This window comes from Rhopalosiphum maidis, chromosome 1 (assembly GCF_003676215.2).
Source record: "Rhopalosiphum maidis isolate BTI-1 chromosome 1, ASM367621v3, whole genome shotgun sequence".
Lineage (NCBI taxonomy): Eukaryota > Metazoa > Arthropoda > Insecta > Hemiptera > Aphididae > Rhopalosiphum > Rhopalosiphum maidis.
Genome location: NC_040877.1, coordinates 16,934,818 through 16,959,837, shown reverse-complemented (window position 1 = coordinate 16,959,837; position 25,020 = coordinate 16,934,818). Strand labels below are relative to the sequence as shown.

General features: G+C 27.0%; 1 protein-coding gene across 1 annotated transcript; it reads left to right on the top strand.

Moving 5' to 3' along the window:
* Positions 1–1,774: 1,774 nt before the first annotated feature.
* Positions 1,775–24,246, top strand: LOC113559719. The gene is made up of 5 exons (XM_026965465.1): positions 1,775–2,032; positions 10,761–11,082; positions 18,176–18,411; positions 22,185–22,344; positions 23,873–24,246. The coding sequence occupies exons 2-5, from the start codon at positions 10,874–10,876 to the stop codon at positions 24,030–24,032; spliced, it is 765 nt and encodes a 254-aa protein (XP_026821266.1). The 5' UTR covers positions 1,775–2,032; positions 10,761–10,873; the 3' UTR covers positions 24,033–24,246.
* The last annotated feature ends 774 nt before the right edge of the window (positions 24,247–25,020 follow it).

Sequence of the window (25,020 nt, the reverse complement as noted above, 5' to 3'; positions counted from 1 at the left end):
AGCATAGTCAATAATATTTCAATTTAAAAAACACGCATAACTTATACGCATAGTTCTTTGTATGCGTAAATTAATAATTTAATGGTCGCGGACGTATCGTTATGTACATATTAATGAAATAAATGCACAAATTGAGTGGAGAGAAATCTCATATACACTTGGCACCGACCGCCGAAAACGTGTTGAAAAATATAATCGGATTAACAATTCGCAGTTGTTATTTATATATAATAATATTCTATGAGTTATGTTGTATTATGCAGTACCTAGTTTCTCCGTCATTATGGTATTGGAAGCTGTGATACTTAGATTTAACAAGACATACGAGCACAAATTTTATAGAAAAACCCGTTTGGTCAGCCGATCCAGAACTAATACCAACGCGAAAACGAGAACAGGGAAAAACAGAAACCCGTAACGATCAAACAAAGAAATTTACAGGCAGGTGTATTGTAACGTGATCTGGGAAAGATCAAAAACCGAAAGAAAAACTTTAAAATAAATCGCGATGATGCGTAAACGGCCGTCTCGTCGTCGTTTTGCGGTTTCGGTTGCTCCGAACTGCATCGTGTATAATATTATCTGTCGACGACGGGCGAGGAGGTCGCGCGGTCTGAGCCACAACCGCGAGAGAGCCGCCAAACCCGTCGCAACAAGAAAATAACGACGGCGACGATCGTACAAAACGAACGCACTTTCATCTGTTGGCCTAGATATAATAACAGACGAGACACAACGATTGCAACAATAAAAACAAAGTTATTATATATCGAATCCGGCAGCTGTGATACACAGCAAAGGTCTAGCGCTCAACCCGTGTTCTAGTGCAGTGGTCTTCAACCTTTTTGGACTCGTGACCCACATTTTTAGGCTTACATTTTTCACGACCCACGTAAGCTTTGTAAAAAAGCTACAATTGCTTAATGCAATTACATTTTAGTAGGTATTTTCATTTATTAGTTTTCTAAGTTTAATAATTAAAAAATTATTTTTACCTTATATAATTTTATAAATTTAATTTTTATTTTAAAAAGAAGACTTATCACTACCTAATTTTAAAGCTTACACGACCCAAAAATGGATCGCGACCCATTGGTTGAATACCACTGATCTCGTGTATTTATTCGAAATATTATTTTTTGGATTTTTCAAGTAGGTTGGTTACGATCGAATGCGATAATTTCGCTTTTGTGCGCAAATTCTAATTCCGGTTATATTTTTGAAAATGTCGATATACTCGGAGCGAAAATTCACACAAGTAGTTTTTGGATAGATTAATAGTCAACTAACGACTAACAATTATAATATATTTTTATGTGTATCCATGAGTATATTACACATACATATATAATATCTGTTCGTTTATTATTCTATTCAAATGTCCATCAATTATCAAAAATTATCTAATAACATGCATTTAGAACCAGTAGTAAACCGTTTTTTTTTTGATTATTTAAATTTCAATGTAGCCAAAGATTTTTAGAAAAAAAAATACCTCTTTTAAATTTGTTTTTAAAATATATTTTTGATCGTTACGAGACAATCTTTTGACTCCCTGTAACGGAAAAACAATCTAATAGTCAAAATAATTGATATATTATGTTCTTCGAATGTACATATTTGTACATATTTAAAAAACCCAAAAATCTAAATTTGCTTGCAAATACGTGATCTGAGTATAAAAACGGCCGTACCATCAGGACGGGAAACCGATCGCGCCCGCCAAACCACGCATCGCATCCTAGGTAATAATCATCGACGTCGTGTGCGCACGGACGTCGACGCGTACAGTCGTGTGTTGTGTGTCGTGCCGATCGCATCTCTCACTATTACTATTATTATTATTATTATTATTATATTGTCGTTTCCCTAGTCTCCGCCGACGTTAAAGTCACCGTCGCGTGCGATTTTATTTACCGGTAAAGTTTTTACATCTCGCCGGTCTCGTTTTCCGATTTTGCATTCGAACGTTTTCGACGAATGCAATTGACGAACGTGTAAGGATATCGCACACTCGTTATTGTCGTCGCCGGTGAGTACACAATATCATGAGATATATGTAATAAACGTAGTATTTTTTTTTATGTTGTTGCTGTATTTTTAAAGTATTCTTATCAGTGCTTGTTTGTTTGTTATTCTTTTTCCGTTGCGTTCTCGCGAATTGTTGACGTTCCGACGCGATGACGAACGACTCTCAAATAATAAGTATATACCTAGTATGTATATATATCGTACCACGCGTGTCTCTACAGTGTTGAGAATAGTTTTTTTTTCCGAAATAACATTGAATTTATTGTCTTACTACGTTTTATTTTCAATAGCACATTTTGATACTACAAATACGTGCTAGATTATCCTGCATGTATTTTTTGTTAAAGATGGAAAAAACCTCAGTCGATCATTTTTTTCCTCGATAAGTAACTTATTTTCTTATTAATGGTTTTATTTTTTTTTTATATGATAGTAGATAATTATTACGCCATATTATTCATTGCTCTAGTTTTTAGTTGACAACTATTTTAAATTTAATTTTTAATAAAAATATAAAGTAAAATATTTATTTTTATGTTTGAGATATATGTAGACAACAATGTAACTATTTCAAAAGTGTAATCGTTGATTTATACTACACTATTATAGTATTAAAATAGTTAGACAAGTTTTGAGGTTTTAGGGTGCGGGAGTAAAGAAGAATTATTATATGAAGATTGTAAGTAATCTCATCTGTCTAGTAAATTATCATCTAGAATTCGGATAGCTCTGTACCAGATATTATTAAAGTTTTATAGATATACCTACCTACCATGACGTGGACGAGTTCTCGATCTAAATGGGGAAAAATCGATTACAGTACACTGATTTCAACGTCGAGACGCGCTTCGTCGGCAACAGTCACGTCTCGTTTGTTTATTTTTTTTTCAGTTTGATTATTTACTATATCCAATAAAGATAGATGAACTATCCACTGAAGTCTACTCGCCAAGTACGTGCTGTTTTAATGCAGACGATTCGGACTACTATAACATAACATTACAATTTACAGTGGTGGTATTATAATATTAAATCAACGTATTCTGACCAATTTCCCACTATTGTGTAGGTCAAAAATGCCTGACCATGGCTCGCCGCTCAACACTATAGAAATTAATTTTAAAACACTCCCGCTATCAAATCAAACGATTTAGTCGACTGCGAATAGAAATGATTTTGGCCGTTTTATCGACAAATCGATTTCGAGAAAGTAATTCATTGACAACGCACATCCGGCTAACAAACGCGTTGTTGTACGTACCTACCTACGTATATAGCGTAATAACTAATAATATAATCTCGACAACCGAATCGAACGAGAACAAAGTCGACGCGACATGCATATAAATATATAATAATATACAGGACAGACTGATATAATTGTAAGCCGTCTAAACTCAAATATTAATACGCGCCTATATTATGACGACCAAGTACCTATATAGGCTATACAAGCTACATAATCTAGTAGCATTGATTAAATTTAAATAAATATATTATAGCTACCTATAAATTATGTTATACCAATAAAAGTAATTATTAATAATGTATCAAAAGTTAAGCATTAAAAAACAAAATTTATGGCTACTTTTAATGCAACTTGTGTTCGTATCAAGTGACGACTTTGGCGTTTTTGTTTAATTGTAACATAGAAAAAATGTACTCTTTAACTAATATGTTCACAATAATGAAAAAATAGCTTTGAATATTATTGTATCATTTAAATCCGTTAGTCATTATAATTTCTAGACTTTCAAAAATAAATATGTAGGTACAATGCATACTTTTTCAAAACAATTTCTAAATATATTATACTTTTTAGGCTATTATTCATTGAGTGATATTGTGGTTTAAAGGTAATACGATTAATACAAATGTCATAATCGGTTAATCGTATTAAAAATGACACGGATTTGAATGACAGAAAAGTTTGAATATTAAAAAAGGGATTCAAAATTATTATTTTAAGATTAATATAAAACACATTTTTGCTATAAACATTGAAATAATAAAATGTTAAACTGGTATTTTTCAAATTGTCTTTTATTTTGGTAATAAATATTGTGTATTTTTGGATCGTTATGAATACTACTATTAACCTTGAATTCATTTAATATTTGTTAAGAACAACAAAATACTTAAACAAAGCTAAATATTAAAATATTATTATTTAATAAACAATAATTATAAAAGATAAAATAAGTACGTTTTTCTACTAATGAATAATAATATAATAATAATAAAATTATCTAAAAATAATCTTAACTGTAATATAATATTCTTTTAATACAAAAATTTTAGATATTTTATTTTTTATTTTCATACACTTAATATAATATAAGCATTATATACATTATGTATTTTTTTAATTCTAATGTTCTCCTGCATTACATTAATTTTATTTGAAATTTTATTGAAATTTCACCAAATAATAAAAATATAGCACTGGCTAATTTTATTTACTTTTAGTTGATTTTTAGTTATTTTTTCTATAAATAATTATTAATTATTTTATTCTACGATAATATTATCATAATATAAAATTCTAAAATTATATACATCATTCAGTAGTTACTAGTTTCATTGCAGTTTACATTTTTGCATGGCAAACATATACATTTTATAGTTTGTTTGATTATCGATTCATGTTCAAACTCAAATAATTATAATATTTTCTGTATACTATCTTCTCTTGGATATAGGAAAATATTCGCCTGTTATTAAGAGTGTGTAAAATACGAAAATTACATGCACTTATAAAAAAATATGACTAATCCTTCAAATATGAATCCATAATCAAAATACAATTTTGTATGTCAAATCAGTTTGATTTGAGACCCTCATATTTCAATTCCTTATAATCAATACTACTACGTTATAAGTGATGTGACCATGTAAATTCAGATAATTCCAGTTATGATGATTAATGGTAATAACTTAATAGTAATAACAATAATATTACCTATAAAAAATTCATTGATTACATACACAATTATTAATCCGTCGTACGGCACATGGATTTAGATATCTCATTTACGCGCACAGGGTAAAAATTTACCCCTCAAAGATAGCTAGTTATAGTTTTATGGTTAGTATATAACTGTTTTCGGTAATAGTAACTTGTTGTTATGAAAACATTTTATTTTACATTTCTCAGTAGTATAAAAGAATGTTGGCGGTAAACAAAGAGAGTTTACATTATACAGAGTGATTATAAAAACATTTTTTTTTAAAGAATATTTCAAATAATTGTATTTTTAGATACAATATTTGAGGCTATTGAGGTGATCAAATATCCACATACTGTATTATATATTTTTTTAAATATTTTTAAAATGTCTGGGGCAATTATTTATCCCGTGCACCGTACGACGGGTTAAATTGATATTATTTGATGTAGATAAGCTTAGGTTAATTAAGCACACAGCCAAGGTTTGTTTTGTACGTTCAATCCATTAATTATAGTGAATATTAAAACAAAACAAATATTTATGAAATACTGTAGGTAAAATAATGCTATCATTATAGTATATTTAATATATGTAATAACACAATAATATATTATATAATTATGAATGCTAATAAATTTGTATAATCTTCATTACCCAGTCATATTTAATACTTATATACACAGCTATTATGTTTTTTTTTTTTTTAAACTACGTTGAATATGCAACATTAACGTACATTTATTACTAATACATATCTCTGCAGTTTTATTTGTTTTTAATGATTAAAATTGTACATACATTGTGTATAATACCGAGATTCAGTAATTATCCAACTGAGATTCATAATTTATTTCAAATTTTAAGAAAAAAGTGGCCCTAACGACTTTTTTAAAAATAATTTTTTTCCTGACCATGATTGGCTTATAATATTTTTTATGAATATCATATATTTATTTATCACTAACTTCGAGGGTAGTTCTTTTCAAAATAATTAGAAAATATGGGATTTTTGCGAGAAACTAGTTTTTAACAACGTCGATTGTGTTGTTTTGTTGTAATTTAAAAATAATAACCACAATAACTTGCATTTTCACTTAATATATCTATGTGCATTAGTATTTACACTATTTTGATATTTATAAAATGTATAACTTTTTAAAAATGTTTTTAAATTATCTGTGTATAATTTATTTTATTTTTTAGAAATAAAGCTTGTTAATTTATTAGAAGGTTCCTCATAAATTATTCTTCCTAGAAGAATACATTTCAACCTGACTAACTAAATTAGATGTCTATAGTTACCCAACTAAGAACTAACCCAACTTACTTACACCGAGACCTACCAGAAGCTAGTAGTAATATATAATGCTTACTTATTTCCGTTGAACATTAAAATAGCTTATTATGTACAAGCATAATTATTATTTGTCATAAATTATAACTCATAATTAATAATATGTTATTATTATTTATAATGAAATGTTGTAAATGTTATCAACCGTTTAAATTTTCGTACATTTTTATGTTTAATTCAGAAAAGCGAGCGTAATAAACTAATAACATTATTAAAAAACAAAATAGATACGTGATATTGAAAAAATACATAATATCATGGCATGGTACTTATTATGTTTCAAATACTTGTCAGTACATTTATATACATTTATACAATATAACTTAGTGGTTTAGAAATTAATAATTCAATTAAAGAATATAGACTTGGGTTAAATTTTCTAGTTAAAGTGCATAGGCTGACATATATATTTATAATGGTGTAATTATTAAAAAAATATCATTTTTTTTTATTAATATACGTACATTAAAAAATTTAGATTTTTTTCTTACGAAAATAATAGTTTATAATAGTTTCATAATAGTTTATAGATACAGAAAATTCACTTCTATACATTCTCTTGATAATCACCTGCACTCGGGTTCTAATTAAATTTATTTTAAGAAACCTTCTATTTAGACTGCGACATAAAATTATTTACGAGAATCAATATTAAAATAAAATTACACATCATTGTAAAATCAATATTCTATTCGTTTCGTTCAGAAAAAAAAAAAAAAAACAATTCAAATTTTCTAAAGATTTCTAACAACATATAATTTTTGTTTTGCGTTCTTTTATTATAATAGTTTTACTACATTAATTCATTATTATAATAACATTATTATAACATACACTTAAAAATTCCATATTTTTAAAATACATGCAGACACAACATAATATACAGTATACTATTAATAGAAAGTATTTTTTTTTAAATTTTATATAAAAAAAAACTGTGTGAAAAAACCGCATTGTTTGCGTTAAAAGTTTCACAATACGTTTTGTTTTCCACACATATAGCACTATGTCGAACCAAGATCATGTTATTTTTGCTTTACGAAATAATCAACTTGATAAAAATCGTCCATGAAACGCAATTATTCATGAATTTACGACACACTTATATATATATATATTTTTTTTTATTAGTCGTTATCGTCAATTTATGCTATTATTATGTGTATGCATACTGCATTTTTCAAATGTAGAATTGGTGGACACTGGACAGGTATTTATTTAATACAACTAAATTGAAGACAAACATTTCCTTGACTCAGATGTTACAAAGCGTGAGCTGCTTTCTGTGTGCACAACTATTTTATGATTATTAATGATATTTTTTTAATCGAGTAACGTACGCTTTTATTATTTTTATTGAGGTTAAACGTTTTTCTCAATTTGCATAAACGACGCTTAAATATATGCATAGATGGAATACGGTGTTCTTTTAAATATTATCAAAAGAAAGCAAAACACAATTTTCGTTGTTCTTGTACTAATAAGATAATGTACGTACATTATAAATATAATAATAGCACGAAAGTAGGTAATAAATATAATAATAATATCATTATTATTAACATACATAACATTATTGTATTGTGAATAATTGTCTAATAGTTAAAAAAAAAAAAAAAACTAGAGGTACTTAGACTTCTGTATTCAAACTTTTTTTGGTTTTCATATAATATAATATATAAGTGAGTTAAACAATAATATTAGTATCGCACGACTACGTCAATGTCCTCTTGGTATAGGTAGGTACGCTTTCAATACGACGACAATTTAACCGCCCAACTAAGTCAATATATTGTATTTAAAACAATTTCGGACGCGATACGTATAGATTCTATACATCATAATCACCGTCGGCGCTTTTAAAAACCGTACCGGTTTCATTTCGAACGTTTCGAAAGTTGTCAGTGCATGTGCTCAACGCACGTCATAATAATATGTAACAGTGTAACAATTGAAATGTTCACACTATGTTTCTATGTTCTGTACGTATTTCGGACAATAAATTGTTCATGGTTTTCCGGACGGTAGTCAAAAACTCGCGAATTAAAACATGCAGTCACGTAACGTATAATCATATAATATTGCAGAATATTTTTTTCGTAGACATTAAAATTAATAATTTTAATGATCATGCATTTTTATCCGAATGTTTAAAACATTGTTTTCCAAGCACAAAGTTCATTTCATACATCAATGAATGAAAAAATGTAACTTTTATTTTGCATTTTTTTGCAATTTTAAGACTTTTCGAACATTTTTTTGAAATTTTTAGTGTATATTTATGTATTCAATTCATTTTTATATAGGAATTGATGATAATTGATAAAAATTATGCAGAACTTAATTATACAGTGCTATTATGAAACATAAGGTAAAAAGTAGGTATAACGAATGTACTAGTGTATATTCATTTTTTGGAAATAATTTTCAGAGTAAAAAGAAGATAGGAGAATTAGAAGTTGAAAAAAATGATAAACCAATAATTATAATACATAAAAATAAAATTTTATTTAATTAAACATAATTTTTCAATGTTAAAAATAATTTTAAGAGCATTTTTTTACTGGATTTTAAAAAAAAATTCTGTTATAAGTGCATTAAATCATATTTTTAAGGCATTTTTCTTGATTTTTAGAGCATTAAAATCTGTTCCCTATTAACGATCAACAAATAGCGTTGTCCGTGTTGTATTTTTTTTGAAAACCTTTGAAATTAGTAGTTAGATAATAATTAAATATTTAAAAGCTCTAATATTTCACCGACTGACAACGACTAAATCGTATGTATTTAATTGTATAAATTATATAATATCTAAATTTATATTGGTCAGTTTACAAAATTCTGTACGTTCACCGCCTCGTATTGTAACAACGGAGAGCGTAAGATGTTTATAGTGATATCATCTTAACATCGTGCTTCAGTGTGATTGTTAACGTCGAATAATATTATTATTTATTTTTGGGTACCGTTATATGCCGCCGCTTACTAAGTATAATACTCCTCTCACCATAATATGTGTTACGTTCAAGGTCAAAGATCAACCGAAATATTACCATATTATAATTTACAAGTGTATATACATTATAAAGTAGTGGAAGTATTCGAGTAGTAGTAGTAATAGATAAAACAGTAGATAAGTAGTATTATTAGTAACGGAATAGTATAATATATTAATGTATAATATAAGACAGACACTGAGTGATTCTCTAAGTGTTCTTACCATTTATTGAAACTTGATTTTTAAAGCTAAAATTAAACTTGAAGACAATATTTTAAAATATTTAAGTTATTTGTGACATTTTACAAATGCAATACAAAATTTATATTTTATTTTCAAATGAGAAATGCCCGTTTTTATCGTATATTGATAATAAGCAGTTGTTTTTTTTTAAATTTATCACAGTTCTAGAACCAATATATATATATATCCAAATTCGAATATTAGTTTCTGACTTTATGCATTAAATGGGTTATATATGTATCTTAATTAGATAAATTGGTTATACACATTTTGTCTCGCTTAAATTATGAAATGTGTGCTATTATTTCAGTACATTAATAATATTATATCGTAATGATATTATTATTTATAATGTACAGTTTATATTTTACGCTCGTCTGTTTATCCAATTCGTTCGCTATATTGTATAGTTGTAGTATACGCATAGAGCGTGTTAAATTTTAACCGACTAGAAAATGTCGTCGCTGCCGTCGTCAAGCCTTTAATACGATAATCCAAACGAACGAAAACGATCTGCGGTAGATCCAGTAGGTATGAATGGTATGATACATCGTCCTAATCGTTTTTTAACCGATCTCTCTCGTGGAACGAAAATCGTAACGTTTAAATTACCATCGCGATGTCATACATGTATTACACGCTCATATCACAAACGAAACGAATAACCGTGATGATTGTACACATACACGCGTTTAATTTATAATGCTATATTTCTGTCTAACATGTTGAATATAACATGATAATAATTTCGTTCTCCACATATAGCTAATACTATATAAAATCTATCAAGCGTTACATTCAGATACAATAAAATATGTCGAATAAGGTACATGGACATCGTTTTAGTTAAAAAAATAAGAGTTTTGAATCAATAGTGTTATAACAAAACAATGCGGCACTCAAGCATACGAAATTGAAGTACCTATGTATTTTAAATATGGTCCTTAAATAGTACTTAGAAAAATTTGACAAAATCAAAAATCGATCCATTTATTATTTAAGAAAAAATAGGTGTGACATTGCTTAGTAAATTATTCTGTATATTTATTAATAGAAGTTTTGAAAATTTTACACTGAAATTCCATACAAAAATATAATTTTATATTCCAGATACCACTGTATTTTATCTGCACTTCTGTCATTATACGACTTTGTATTAAAATGTTTTTATATTTATTTTCAGCTACACCAACAATACACAAAATATTACGTTCATATCCTCACCAATCGCCAACCAAATGTCACGTAACCCAAGTGTTATAAATACATAAATCAAAAAATAAATAATTCACTGAAATGTCTTCGTCGTACTTGTGGGTGGTTTGCGCCCTGCTGGTCGGCGTCGTCTGCAGAGCCTCCGCTGCGAACAGCCCGACTAAAATGTACACGGGATACAAGCTGAATCCAACGTCTCTGCGCATGATTTACTACCATGACCAGACCATAGCCATTGTTGAAATTGGCGAAGGTAAAGCTCTCCTCAACTGCGAGCTCGTCGAAATATAGTGAGTAAAATTGTGATAAATACATAATATAATAACAAGACTTATTTTTATACCGATTTCGGGGGCCAACAAGTATAGGATATACTTTCTTTTTTTTTCGGTAGGGAGAAGAACTGTTGATTTGAATATTTTCAAGACTACGGGACAAATAATTAAATTTAGTAGTATGTTTCTTAAGTCTTATAATATAATATACATTTTATCTCTATATAATAGATTCTATAATATTACGATGACACCTTTTAAAGACCTTTTATATGCAATGTTTTGACCTATTTGAACTATTTGAAAAAAAAAAATTTTCTATACTTTCGGGAATGGAGAAAATAATAGTCGGAACCTATATTTATTTACCTCTATGTATATAATTATATATAATACAATTATCATTATGATGTATTGATCATTTAATATGTGAAGTGAAATATTTTATTTGTATGGAGTTTAGTAAATTGTACAAAAATGATATTTAAACATTGCTTATTATTACTGTTGCCGGGAAATACATGACTTAGCTGATTGCTTCATATTATAAGATTCCTTAATTGTATACATTTGTAAGATTACGTTTTAATTTCATTATTTTTAACTTAGAAAAATCCTATGTTACTAAACATTTTCTTTTAAAACAATTAAATTTTAAACCGCGATTAAATTATTTTATCACATATAAGTGTAAATAATAAATATGGTAAATAGAAAAAATATAAACTTACTTTTGTTTTTTTTTTTATCAAATTATATAATATGATATCATAATAAATTTATCTATCTTTATATAATCAATTTCTTACATAACAGTTAAACTCACACGTGCTTAAAGTGTTATCAAAAGTATTTATGTTTGATTTATACTCACTTTATAATATATCTCTATCACTTTTCATAACTGATATTAATATTAAATTATATATAATTTTATGTTATTAATATCAATTATATAATATTTTTTTTTTTATAGTTGAATAACTAAATTTTTAATTTTATATTTCTATAAGCAGAAAATTGTTTCTGTGAATTTCAATATACATATTATTAAATACATCAAATTTCAAATGAGTAATAACTTAACTAGTACAAGTAATAAGTATTTAACGATTAGATAAGCTGAGTATTGGAAAATAATAATACTACTGGGTACTATTATACCAATTTGCGATATACCTATCTACCACGTAATTAAACTTTAAGTACTTATAGCTAATTAACTGCTCGTTTAAAGTTTGACTTTCATTAAACCATCATTTTTTTAAATTATTCTACTTCAAGATTAAAAATTTAAAATAATACATGCTCCTTAAAAATGGTACATACTAAAAAAATAAGAAAATGATAAAAAATTGTTATTTTTCATTAATTGTAAGAAGTTATATAATTATGCAAAAACCATATTTAAAAAAAATACATTTCGAGATAATTATAATGATATTTGCTCTTAAAATAATCACTTTGTTAATTGCAATAATGTATGTATCGCATATAGTGATATATACATATATAACGACGAATATAGAGCAGAAACGATGAGGAGATTCGTATGTACAGATGAACAACAGACATTTATAGTGCACAGTTCTTCTATTGTCACCTAAATGCCTAAATCACCTGGTTTCCGCGGTTTCCATGCGTTTCTAAGCGATTTTTACGCCTCAGGAAATGTGTATAATTAACGGTAGGCGCCAAGAAACCAAATTTCCGTGGCATAGAAAACGAACAACCGTTCGGAAAACTATTGTATTATATTATAAGAAAAACTATGTCATTATTTAGTATAACTATAATATCATTCAACGCCACTTTTTAACAACAATTAAAATTAAAAAATACGTAAATAATTATTACAATCACGCACCTAATACTGCTGATGCAGCTCGTATAAGACGCTCCGAGGAGCATTACAACAGTTTCAAACCACATGTGGTGATCAGTAGGTGACTTACAGATGCATAGGCCTCTCAAACAAGCCTCTCTCCAAATTAAAAAAAATGAATGTTCAGGTTCAACGAATATTGCCATTAATTTTAAGCATGACGTTATATTGGAACTCTTTATTTATGTATTAAATTCTAGAAAGCAAAATGTATTAATAAACATAAAGAACTTATCAACAATTCATCATCAACAAAATTATTACATGAAATCTTTAACGTACATTTTATATTAGACTAAAGTAATTATAGCTTTGGCAGTGATAAAATAATAAACGATTTTGAGAGCAATTATAAGGTACCTACAGTAACCTGCCTACAGTAACCGGTAAAAATATCTGGAAAGAAAATATTCACGGAAAAATTACCTTGTAAAAGAAATATTCTCGATAATTATACCCTGCAGAAATAATATACATGAAAAAACCCATGAAAATAATATTTAAAAGAAAAATATCACATAAATCGTAACAATAACTTTGGGACAAGAGTACTGTGTACTTATTAGCTCAGTTAAGTAGCTTAACTTAAATATAAGTTTATTAAATTATTCAAAAAATAATATATAAAAAAATATATATAATTCATTAAATATGTCTAATGTCTATATACATTTTTTTTTTTTTAAATGCATTGCGAATCATTATTTATTATTCAAAATATCTTATGGAAAAAATATTCATTACAAATATTAATTTTTAATATTTTTTTCCGTGGATATTCATTTTTTTGGATATTAATTTAATCCTTTCAGGACAGCGCCTTGAAAATGTAAAAAAAAAATTGTTTCACCATTTCAATATTTTTCCTCTTTCTAAGATAGGATATGGAAAAAAAATTGATTCGCCTTGGATATTTTAAAACGTCGTTAGACAGTGGAGAAGTTGTGGTTACGTAAATGTTTTTGTCTCTGTTTAAATACAATCTCTATTATTATAGAAAACAATATACATAGTATAATATAGGTATAATCTAGGGGTATAATCTCTGTAATTACTATTTTACGAAATGTAAACAAAATCCTGACTATAATCCAATTTATTCAAACGCCAACGAATTGGAATAAATAAATTATACATTTATATTCTATAATGCCTGTCTACTAATTACAATATATTATCATAAAATGGCCAAGGCCTAAACATTCGAGTTCCATCGAAGAATATTATATGAAGCGTTTCTCTCCATATGGAAGTTGTTGATTTATATTTATTATTATTTTCTTGGTGTTATGCAATAGGGCAGTCAACACGGGTTTTTCGGCGAAACGCGATTTACTGTATTATATTGTTATGCATTATATTAAAATATTGCACGCACATAAGTTTTGGTGTATTGAATTCGCTGTACGCACAACATATTAATAATATAATAACGTACGTTTTTGGTTTTGTTTGTTGGCACGTCGCTCGACGGACAATAATATTGTGTTGACCTCTGTTCACGTTCGCGAAATTAAAACACGCTCATTGTACACATAATATTATTATTGTGCGCGCCACCAGGAAGTGGTGACGATGGTCAGATGGCAATAAATAATATAATAATACACAATAAAGTTACGCGTAGGTACCTCAACGAGCGAACCTATACAAAAAGCGTGAAGAATAACGTTAATCACCGATAGCTATTATACTCCGAAAATTCGTGTTTATGCCACTCATCCAGACCGACCGATTTTTATATAAATGCACACAATTAGGTAGGCCTAATATGTTGTAGGTACATATCGCGTTTTGACAACAATCGCAGAATATTTTATTTTATCTTCAAATCGTATATACACAGCATAAAATTTTTACATTTCAGAAAATATTTGTGAATTTATTTTATTGATTTAGACACTTTTAACCCCGCAACAAGTATAATATTATTTTAATAATGATTATTGATTTCGTATTATTTTATGGTTTGGTAATAAAACGACTTCCACTCCCTTCCGAGTATCAAATTACAGACTGAACTGCATTGTGTATTATTATGTACACAATAATATCGTTTTTGTGAAAATGTTTTCACTCACACGTAAATCTAATAATACGTAACCGACCAATCATCAAACAAGGTAATACAAATTTGTAATTCGTAGAGGAATATAATATAGCAGACGAATAATATTTAAATAATAATCAAATAATTTATCTACGCACATCGTTCACGTCGCAATTCACATAGAGTTTATGTTATTAATACCTATTACTTAATAATAACATGTTTCAGTTACATCTACAGGTGAGTATTGAGGGGAAATGCTTAAGGTTTGGTCCGCTTACAGCACTTTTAATGTTAATACATTCATCACATTAAATTAAAAATACTATATAATATAATATTAATTATTTGTTTATTTACATTAATTATATGTTCATATACATTTAAGGGAGCGAAAATTAGACGATAAATTGAAGGTTGGTGTCTGCTAGAAAATGGATAAAATCATCAAGCCCCTCCACCTATACATAGATACATTCGACCAAATATTCACCAATTGCGTATCACCTCGCGTCATATAGTTATGTACCGACCTATGCAATCGTCTCACGGTCGTTCGAATTCAAAGTTTAACGAGATGATGGTGTTAACGTGACGTTACGTAAACACATTAATAGCATAATAATAATATTATAATAACATGACGCGTGAAATAAGAATCAGATCTACGAAAGTCTGAAATAGAGTAGACCGAAACTGCAACAACCGGTTATCGTCCATACTATTTCTTATAATATATTATCATTTAAAATAGTATGCAGTGCATTTGAGTTTATCTATCACCAATTCGAAAACCAGCGGCACGATGTGTGATCATAGATCATAAAATTATATTTTATTTCTAATTGTCAACTGTATTATCATTTATCAGTATTGTCGACTACACAAAAATCGCGCGTGGCGCCATGGCGCATGCGTATGAATGATTCGGCATTTGAGAGTCGAGTTAAAAAAATTAATAACATTTTATTAGTAATATATTAATATATTTACTTATATCGAAATTGACTGTTATCTTAAACTAGGAACTACTAAGATGTTTACACCATAAATATGAATAAATTTAAATACAAATTGCTATACAGACTTCAAACATAACTATTAGTATTTAACTTTCGTTTTGAAATTTTGAATTTTTTGTGGGACTAATGAGACTTGGTCAGGCATTATAATATTTTCGCAATTTATTGAGAGCAGATTTTACTCCGAAAACCTATTATCAGGGAAACATAGAAGTTTATTAAAGTGCTTCAATTAAGATGTATATTACGAGTGCGATATTATTAAAATATAATATAATATACATAATACATTTTTTTAGTTGTGTTTTGTTACGACTACAATTTAATTTAATTATAATAATGGCCAGATGCAATTTGCATATCAATCGATTTTATTTAGAAATTGTAATGTTATTATTTAATAGAATAATAAATACGGTAAAATCTGATTCAAAAGTATTTTAAAAATGAATGCTACTAACTAATAATTACATTTAAATAGTTTTACTTTTTTACAAATATGTGTATAAAATATATATATGTTTATGATATTATTATATTGTCGCTCCAGTGATCAGTGTAATAATAATAAAAAAAATAATAATAATAATTGTTTTCTATAATATAATATAAATTATTATTTATTAAATAGTATTAATGATAGGTATTGGAACTATAAATATTTTTGATAAAACTAATTTTATTTATTTAAAATATTAACCAATTAAAAAATATATTGTTTTCTAAAAATATGTTATACAAATTGTTTAAAATTTCGTACCTAAGTACAATTATTAGTAAGTTTACTAAACAATTTATTTTAAATTCTTATATTTCCATTTAAAACAGTAGTCATTTATTTTATTAATTTATTTGTAAAATATAATGATAATATAATTTATTTAAAAAAAAAATGTTCAGGATTTTTAGCAATATTTTTAATTAATATTTAGTTCTATAGTTAAATATGTATAATATAACAATACCTTTTCATTATTTTTGGTAGAATTAAAAACACTATAATAGAAAGCAGAGCAATCAAAGGCAACTACGTTTAAGTGATGTAAGCAATATATATAATTATAAAATAGTAAATACACTGGGCTTCTTCAAAGTTAAGAGTATTCATGTAGAAACGTTTTTTTTTCTCTGGAATATTAAAAATGGCCTCCTGCGCGTCGCCGAAAGAAAATAATACTATTACAGCGTACTTATTATGTGCATTATATTATATAATATTATCGTCCTTGCGATGTGACAAGCATATCCTTTGATAACTTTCGTGAGAAAGAATTGCAATAATTCGTGTGCCGAAACTATTATTAACAGTTTGTTAGACCAAAAATTAAAAAGAAAAAAAATCGAAAACCATTTATTTGCTTATTAGTACCTACCCGTGTATTATACACAAACACAATCGGAATGACAATAGGCCATGAAGGCTTATCAAGGTTACATAGACGTATAGGACATAGGTACCTAATCACTTTGGAATAATAGGTAGGTAGGCATGCGTAATTATATCCGATGCGTGTACAGTATACCTATGGATGAATTAAATTTCAACGAAATCCTATAAGAGGAAGTAAGCGCATTCCCACAAATTATTGTTTTATTTTTATTTTTTAATTTAAGTTAAACCTGAATAACAAATTTTAAAACGAATGAACGAATTAATTAATTTTCTATTCATGATATTTTCAAACATAATAATAATTAATTTGGTTTCTATGATTGTCGTAGACCACTGACCAAGTAGTTTTTTTTCACGCGAAACCGTTTTCTATAATTTCATAATAATTATGCTACTACAATGATACTGGCATTGGACCACTTGTGAGTTATTTTAAATTAGTATTTCATTCGGTGTATTTAAGAATTTAATGCCTTCAATTTTAACTTTTAAATATTCTCAAAGTTTTATTAAGTTTGCCTATATCAAATCCCCGACAGGCTAGTGTGTGTGGTGCCTTCTTAATATTATGGTACAGAATGATATATTTTTATTATTATCGTCTATCGTCGAGTATCAGCTATAGAAAAATAACGTAATAATAGTAAAACACGTTTATCGAAAATATTGTAATTTTTCTGTCTTTAGATAATATTATTATTATATTATTGCATACGTAATAATCTTTAATAATGCAAAAAAATAATTAATATTTTCAGTAATGACGAAGAAGGCAAAGAAATGTTGAAAAATCTAACAAGAATCAATAAACCATTGCGAATCACTCTAGACCAAATGATGAAACTAATTGGCCAATGCGATCTGTTGGATCCACACCAAGTTAATCCTGAAGAGGTGAAGTTGCACGCACGCGGTGTTACCAGTGGTGACGAAATGAACTCAAACGGCGTTCCGACGACTACCTCCAGTTCGCTGTACTCGGGAATACTACCAGGTACGTTGTTTATGATTTACGAACGAAATACGAATCTTCGAATTTCCTGTTGAATCTTTTACGTTGGCTATAACCACTAGATAGCGCTAACTATTATATTAAATGTAGTTTATGAAATGTATTTAATTTTGAGTTCAATAGTGTAATGTATACATAATACCCTTGTATTATATTTATAATAATAACCATCGTAATAAATAGTGAATAACATAAATATCTTGTTTGACTGCGAACGATCAGTTATTTTGATCAAAATTTAAAATATTCCAATATTTTATCAATTGTAGTATGCTTGATTGCAAAACTAGAACTCGGTATCGAATACGCGTTGACATGAATGTGTGAATGTGTGCTTATTAATAATACGATTTATACTTACAACCTACGTAATTCTTGTCGTTGCATACGATTGCGGCCGGTTTAGCTTTTTCTATTCAAACAACGCAACACGGTTACGCTCCAGTATATAATGTGTCTCCACTCTCTTATATTATGTACTATAACATTTACATATATTCTAACAATTTTTCCATTACACTATTTTAAATACTGTCCGACTTGATTTTCCTTGGACTTGGTTAAGTTTAAGTTTAAGTTAATAGTTTGAAGTATCGGCTATCATACTATCATTGACACATACCGATGTCTACAGTCTAAAGATAAGAAAAATTAATAATAAAGTATCATATCGATTATCCGGTTAGGTACAGTGTATTGGAAAATTATTAAAATATATAATATATATTTAACGTACACATAATTTATATATATATATGGAGCGCAATCGTTTTGCGTTTTATGCAGGTAAAAAAGGTAAAACGGGCGCGATCGTGCTAATTGGTCGAACGCAATCGTATTGTGTTTTTTTGAAAAGTAAACCAGCACAATCGTATTGCAACGACAAAAATTACGTAAATTGTAAGTATGAATCGTATGAGATGATTAATTATTGCATTCACACATTCATGTCAACGCGTATTGACACCGAGTTGTTGTCTTAAACGTGTGCGTGAGAATTGCTCCTTTATTTTTTTAGACAATATAATGAAATAGTAACGATTACTATTTATTACAGCAGCGCACGTCGAACATAAAAACGTTACCTATCGCAAGTGTTTAGAAAATTGCCTATACCAAAATCCTTAAAACGGTCTGTTTTGAATTTTGAAATCGAATACTGTACAAAAATATTTAATAATATGATACAAGATTTTGTTATAGCATATTGGTAATATATGATAAAAGTTCGTGATGAAAAGATACAAATAAAATGTGGATAATATAACTATAATGTAAAGTAAATAATATAAATAATTTGAGGTTTATTTTTACTGGTAGGTTAGATACGAATACAATAATTATAAATAATAAATACACTTTTGTAAATGATCGGTCAATTTAAAATACATTTTTATCATTATGTAGGTTTACTACATATATTCGGTGGTGTTCCCATAAGGTAAACATCACAATATACTTTCAAGTCTCAATGAATTTGTAAAAAAAATAGTCATTTTGTTTATGCAGTGAGCGATTTACGTCTAAAATGAAAACTGAATAAAATACATTTGTGTTATGGGAATTATTTTTTGCTGGCTAAAACTGTACACTATGATACCGTTCGTCGTTTGTCATTGAATAGAATTATTTTAATTTCACTGGCAATACTGTTAATAATAATTATTATAAAAATGCATATCCAACGTTATGATGACGAGGAGTCCCCTTCACAGGACGTGCTTGTTCAGAATCAAAATAATAAAGGAATAAAAAGATATAATTAAAACAGAGATAGTTTTATGGAAAAGTATAAATAAGTCACATACGTTTCAGAGTTTTCCTTTCAGTAACACAGTATAAAGAATAGTTAAGAAATGTAACCGAAGATACATTATTAAATATAAGCAGTGATGATGTTCCCATTAAATTTCTTGAAGGAATACTCAGCACAATTTCAACAATTTCAGTTCAAAACTCTTACGTGTTAAAAAAAAAGTTTTTCTATGTAACATAATATGACATATAATAGCCTATTATATATATATATAATAATAATTGTGTGGTAAAAACAGATTTGGTTTATTCAGTAATACAAAAAAATTTTCACCGGAAAAACAATTTTTAAATCGTAAACATTAGTAATGTTTTTTTTCTCTAAAATAATGAAGATTAAAATTTAATTATTGTTCTTGAGCTTTTATTTAAAATACCCCTTCAGGCCATGGTACTAATTGTTATTACACGTAGATAAGTAGTTAAAGTGTTGAAACGGGTTTGTCTCCCTCCCTCAGAAAAATAGCGTTTTACACTTTCACGCCATCCGTACACCACTCGATCGTTACTAATTTACCATATTATATTAATAAGTAATGGCATTATATCATGTACGCGTGTGTGTACATATTGGTTTTCCCGCTCTGTTCTCGTATTTGTTATAATAGTATTATAACTATTGATTACGAGATCTAGAACAATTAAGTCGATAACGATATGATAGAATAATTTTAACAATCATTACCTGTATTATAATGTGTATGTTACGTGGCATAATTAATCAGTAAAGACTTAATACTATGAACCATTATCTAAACAATTAACCGACTATTATTATTATTTCAATGATTAGCAAACACATCTAACGTAACAATTATTCACGATTTACGCGGAGACAAGCCGTTTTTTTCTTCCGAATCAACCGATAGAGTTGTAAATGTTTTAACACCGCGTTCCAGATGCAATGTACATAAATATAATATATAATAATTTAAATAATTTCACTAATATTTTTACGCATAAAAAGGGTAAACGTATCATGTACAATTTATTTCTGGTACCTGCTTGGTTATATTACTTTTAAAACAATTTTAGTTAGATATCAAACGAGTGAATATTAATTAACCCAAATTAAAGTTGTACAAGTTTAAATCAACATTTATTTCATTAGCCAATAGTTAGAAGTGAAAATATTTTGTGTCCCTACAAGATTTTAATCTGGGATCTATAAACATAATAAGGGTACAGACAAATAGCCATCGTCGTGATGTTTTTAATAAATTGTCTTTAGAAAGCCAGTGCAATAATGGGTAATAATAATGTTTATAATCATTACCATTCGTTAGTTATTACTTATAGGGAAATCGATCTCGTTTGTATCAAGTGTTATTTGATATTTTTCATTGCTCTCGTATAATAATAAAGTATGGCTTCATATTTGGTTTTATTGTAATTTAATTGGTGATAAAATTTGTTTGATTTTCTAAATAATGAAATTTACAGGAAACCTCTCACGTTAGTTCTTGGACAGTAAGATACACATGAGGACAATTTATGTTTTGTTTACACTTCTACATTGAGTTCTTTTTTTTTTTTTTATTAAAAATAAGCAAATTATTTTTTCGTTTATAAGTATGGTGTCTTACCATTTTTAACCTTTTCATTAATCCATAATAAAATTCTCTAAAATAAAAAATATTGTGCATATAAATTATGAACATAGTTATAATTATTATAATAGTGGTTTGTATTGATTAATTTAAATTGTTTATATAAATTTGTAATGTTATTACCAATTAGGTATTAGTTCGAATAATTAATTTTAAAGAGAAATTTATATAATACATTTATTAACGATAATTTATAAAAAAAAAAACTATTTCTGAATATAATTGTTAACTGTTAATCAGTTAAATTTAAATTTATAATAAAAAAAAAATTATATAAAGTTTACTTATATGTTTATTTGTTTATTCATTATTTTTTTTTTAATAAAATAGGTACAAAATGGTGTGGCAGTGGAGATCTTGCTACAACATTTTTTGATTTGGGACCAGAGGTCAAATTGGATATGTGTTGTAGAACTCATGATTTGTGCCCATCCAAAGTCAGATCGTATGCCACCAGATATAACGTCACTAATAATTCCATGTACACAAAGTAAGCATTATAGTTATAATTTAAATACAGAATAATTTACTATTAACCTTGTTCAAATTACACAGAGATTTTTTTTTTTCATTTTAAAATTTCAATTGTATAAATTGAAAGTATTTTGTATTGTATTTTATATTTTATAGTAAGTTATGCTTGTTTTAGGTAATAACAAAAATAAACTTAAATTAATTAAGTTTCAGATAGTAAATATATATATTTTATTATTAAACCATAAATATCTAAGCAATTCCTTAATTAATTCAAAAAATACCTAATGCGTGATAAAAATGTATGGAGCTATGTACATTGTACATTGTAGATCAAATAAAAATAATGATTTTTAGGAGTTCTATGTAGGCAATTTAAACTGACGTTTTTAAATAAAAACATGTCTACGTTTTCATATAAATTTAGTCGTAATCCATGTACATGGACATCAATACTACTTGATACTTGTTTGTTGTGCAATCAAAAATTGTTGAAATAACCTGTTTCTGAGTGAAAGAAGCTTGGATATAATATTGCATCCATATTTTTGTTATGAAACCAAATTTTCACTCAATAACAATGTTTAAGATAACTTTATAAATAGTTTATAAAACGTTTTATTTTTGGATCAATAAAATTGTTATATTTTATTATAATAGATCATTCTTAAGAGAAAACTTGAATCTATTAACTATTTATTAAGATATATTTTGTGTTAATAAGAACCACTCAGGTTATAAACATAGTTCTAATTAAAAACAGCAAATTTTCACTACAAAAAGAGAAAAACTTTGACCATGAATACCGTTTAATATTTTTTTTATTAATATCACTCTAATAACAAAATTTATTGATTTAATATGCTCTTCTTAAAAGTTTCACAAATTTAATAAAAAATAAATTAAAACGATACTGCATAGCAATAAAAGGGGATCTTTTTCATAGTTATGATTTTGTTTCTAACCTATATAGTGTAACACTACAGTATTTGGAACATTTTTTTCGTACATATAATTGGTAGCTTAAATGTTTAGCTTAAAATGTCGTGAATACACAACAATATTATCAATGATAATAACAATAATTATAAGTCACTTTAAATTAGAATCTACATAAATATATTTAAAATTTGTTATTTTTTTGATTTTATTTTATTTTATGATCATATTATAAAGTCGATTTTTTGATTTTTCTAAATTTTTGAACAATTTGTTTTATTAACTATAGTCTTGAATATAATTTATTACAACATAACGCTATAAAATCTTAGTACTGTGTTAATATCAATAGTATCATCTATACTGATGTTATTACACCAGAAAGATTACACATTTATCAATAATATCTATATAAGGTGTAACATGACTATTTAACAAACTTCCATTACAAATGTTACTATATATTTGTTAAATAGTCCTGTTACACTCTGGATATGTAAAGATTATAAAAATAAAATTATTAATTGAAAATAATACACAAGTTATTATTATTTATTATATAAGAAACGTATTATATGGAATTATTATTTTATTTTATATTACAGATCACATTGCATTTGTGATAAGACATTTTACAACTGTCTGAAAAAGGCCAAACATTCTACCGGAGATCTTATGGGAACTATATACTTCAATATACTTCGTGTGCCATGTGTGGATGAAAGGAATGGAAAAACAGTATTTAAATTACCACCAACATATTAAATTATCTTTAATTTTTGTATAATTTATATTTTGCATTAGTTTATTTAAACTTATTTTAATATTTATGTATGAGAATAATCTGATCAACACAAACGAATTGTATAATGTATATTACATCATCGAAATAAACGTTTGACAATAATATTATTATTGATATCATTGCCAAAATATTAATTGTTATAAATTTACGTATTCAATTATAATAATATATATATAAAAAAGCAATTTAAATATTGTATTTATTTGGTACATAAGTATAAAATACAATTTGTTATATATTTATTTAATTTTTGGTCAGTGTTTGATCAAAATTATTTTACATATTATAATGTGTTTGCAGTAATTTTTTTTTGTGTCTATCATCACGCATAATGATTATTTGAGAAGATGTTTTGTTCCAACATAATAATATAATATTTTCAATTTTGAGAATGGTTTTTACCATTTAATTTTATGTTTAATTGTACGTTGTATATTATTTTTGCGGTCGAAATGTTGTCCTCTATTTAGAGGTGTTCGCTATTCAGAGGGAGTGAGCTGGTTAATATATGCCTATATATAGATATATAATACAGATATTAAGAATATTTATATTTTTCGAATGTATGATTATGTATGAATGTACTTACTATATGTATTATTATTTAAAACAAAATCAGTTACCGAATGAGACGACCATTTGCGACGACGGATAAGGCAACTATAATATATTGTAATAATGTATAAAAATAAAAAATGCACTTTGTAATAAAGTATACCTAGAAAATATTATAATAATTAGGATAAAAATTATCAAACTTTAGCCATAAAAGTGTCAGTTATTTAGAGGTTTATACTCAGTATAACAAAATAGCATGTCTAATACTAAACATCTTAATCATCTCATGTTCCCCTGTTTAGTATTTATCTGTCACTGTTATACCGTATTAGATGTAGACAACGTTTTAGTTGTTACTTACCACGTAACACTATGGTACGATTAGAGTAG

Excerpts from the sequence above, each read along its gene's own strand:
- LOC113559719 (XM_026965465.1), top strand. The coding sequence starts at position 10,874 with ATGTCTTCGTCGTACTTGTGGGTGGTTTGCGCCCTGCTGGTCGGCGTC. Across the intron at positions 18,412-22,184 it reads GTACTCGGGAATACTACCAG|GTACAAAATGGTGTGGCAGT; the intron begins GTACGTTGTTTA and ends TTAATAAAATAG. Across the intron at positions 22,345-23,872 it reads AATAATTCCATGTACACAAA|ATCACATTGCATTTGTGATA; the intron begins GTAAGCATTATA and ends TTTATATTACAG.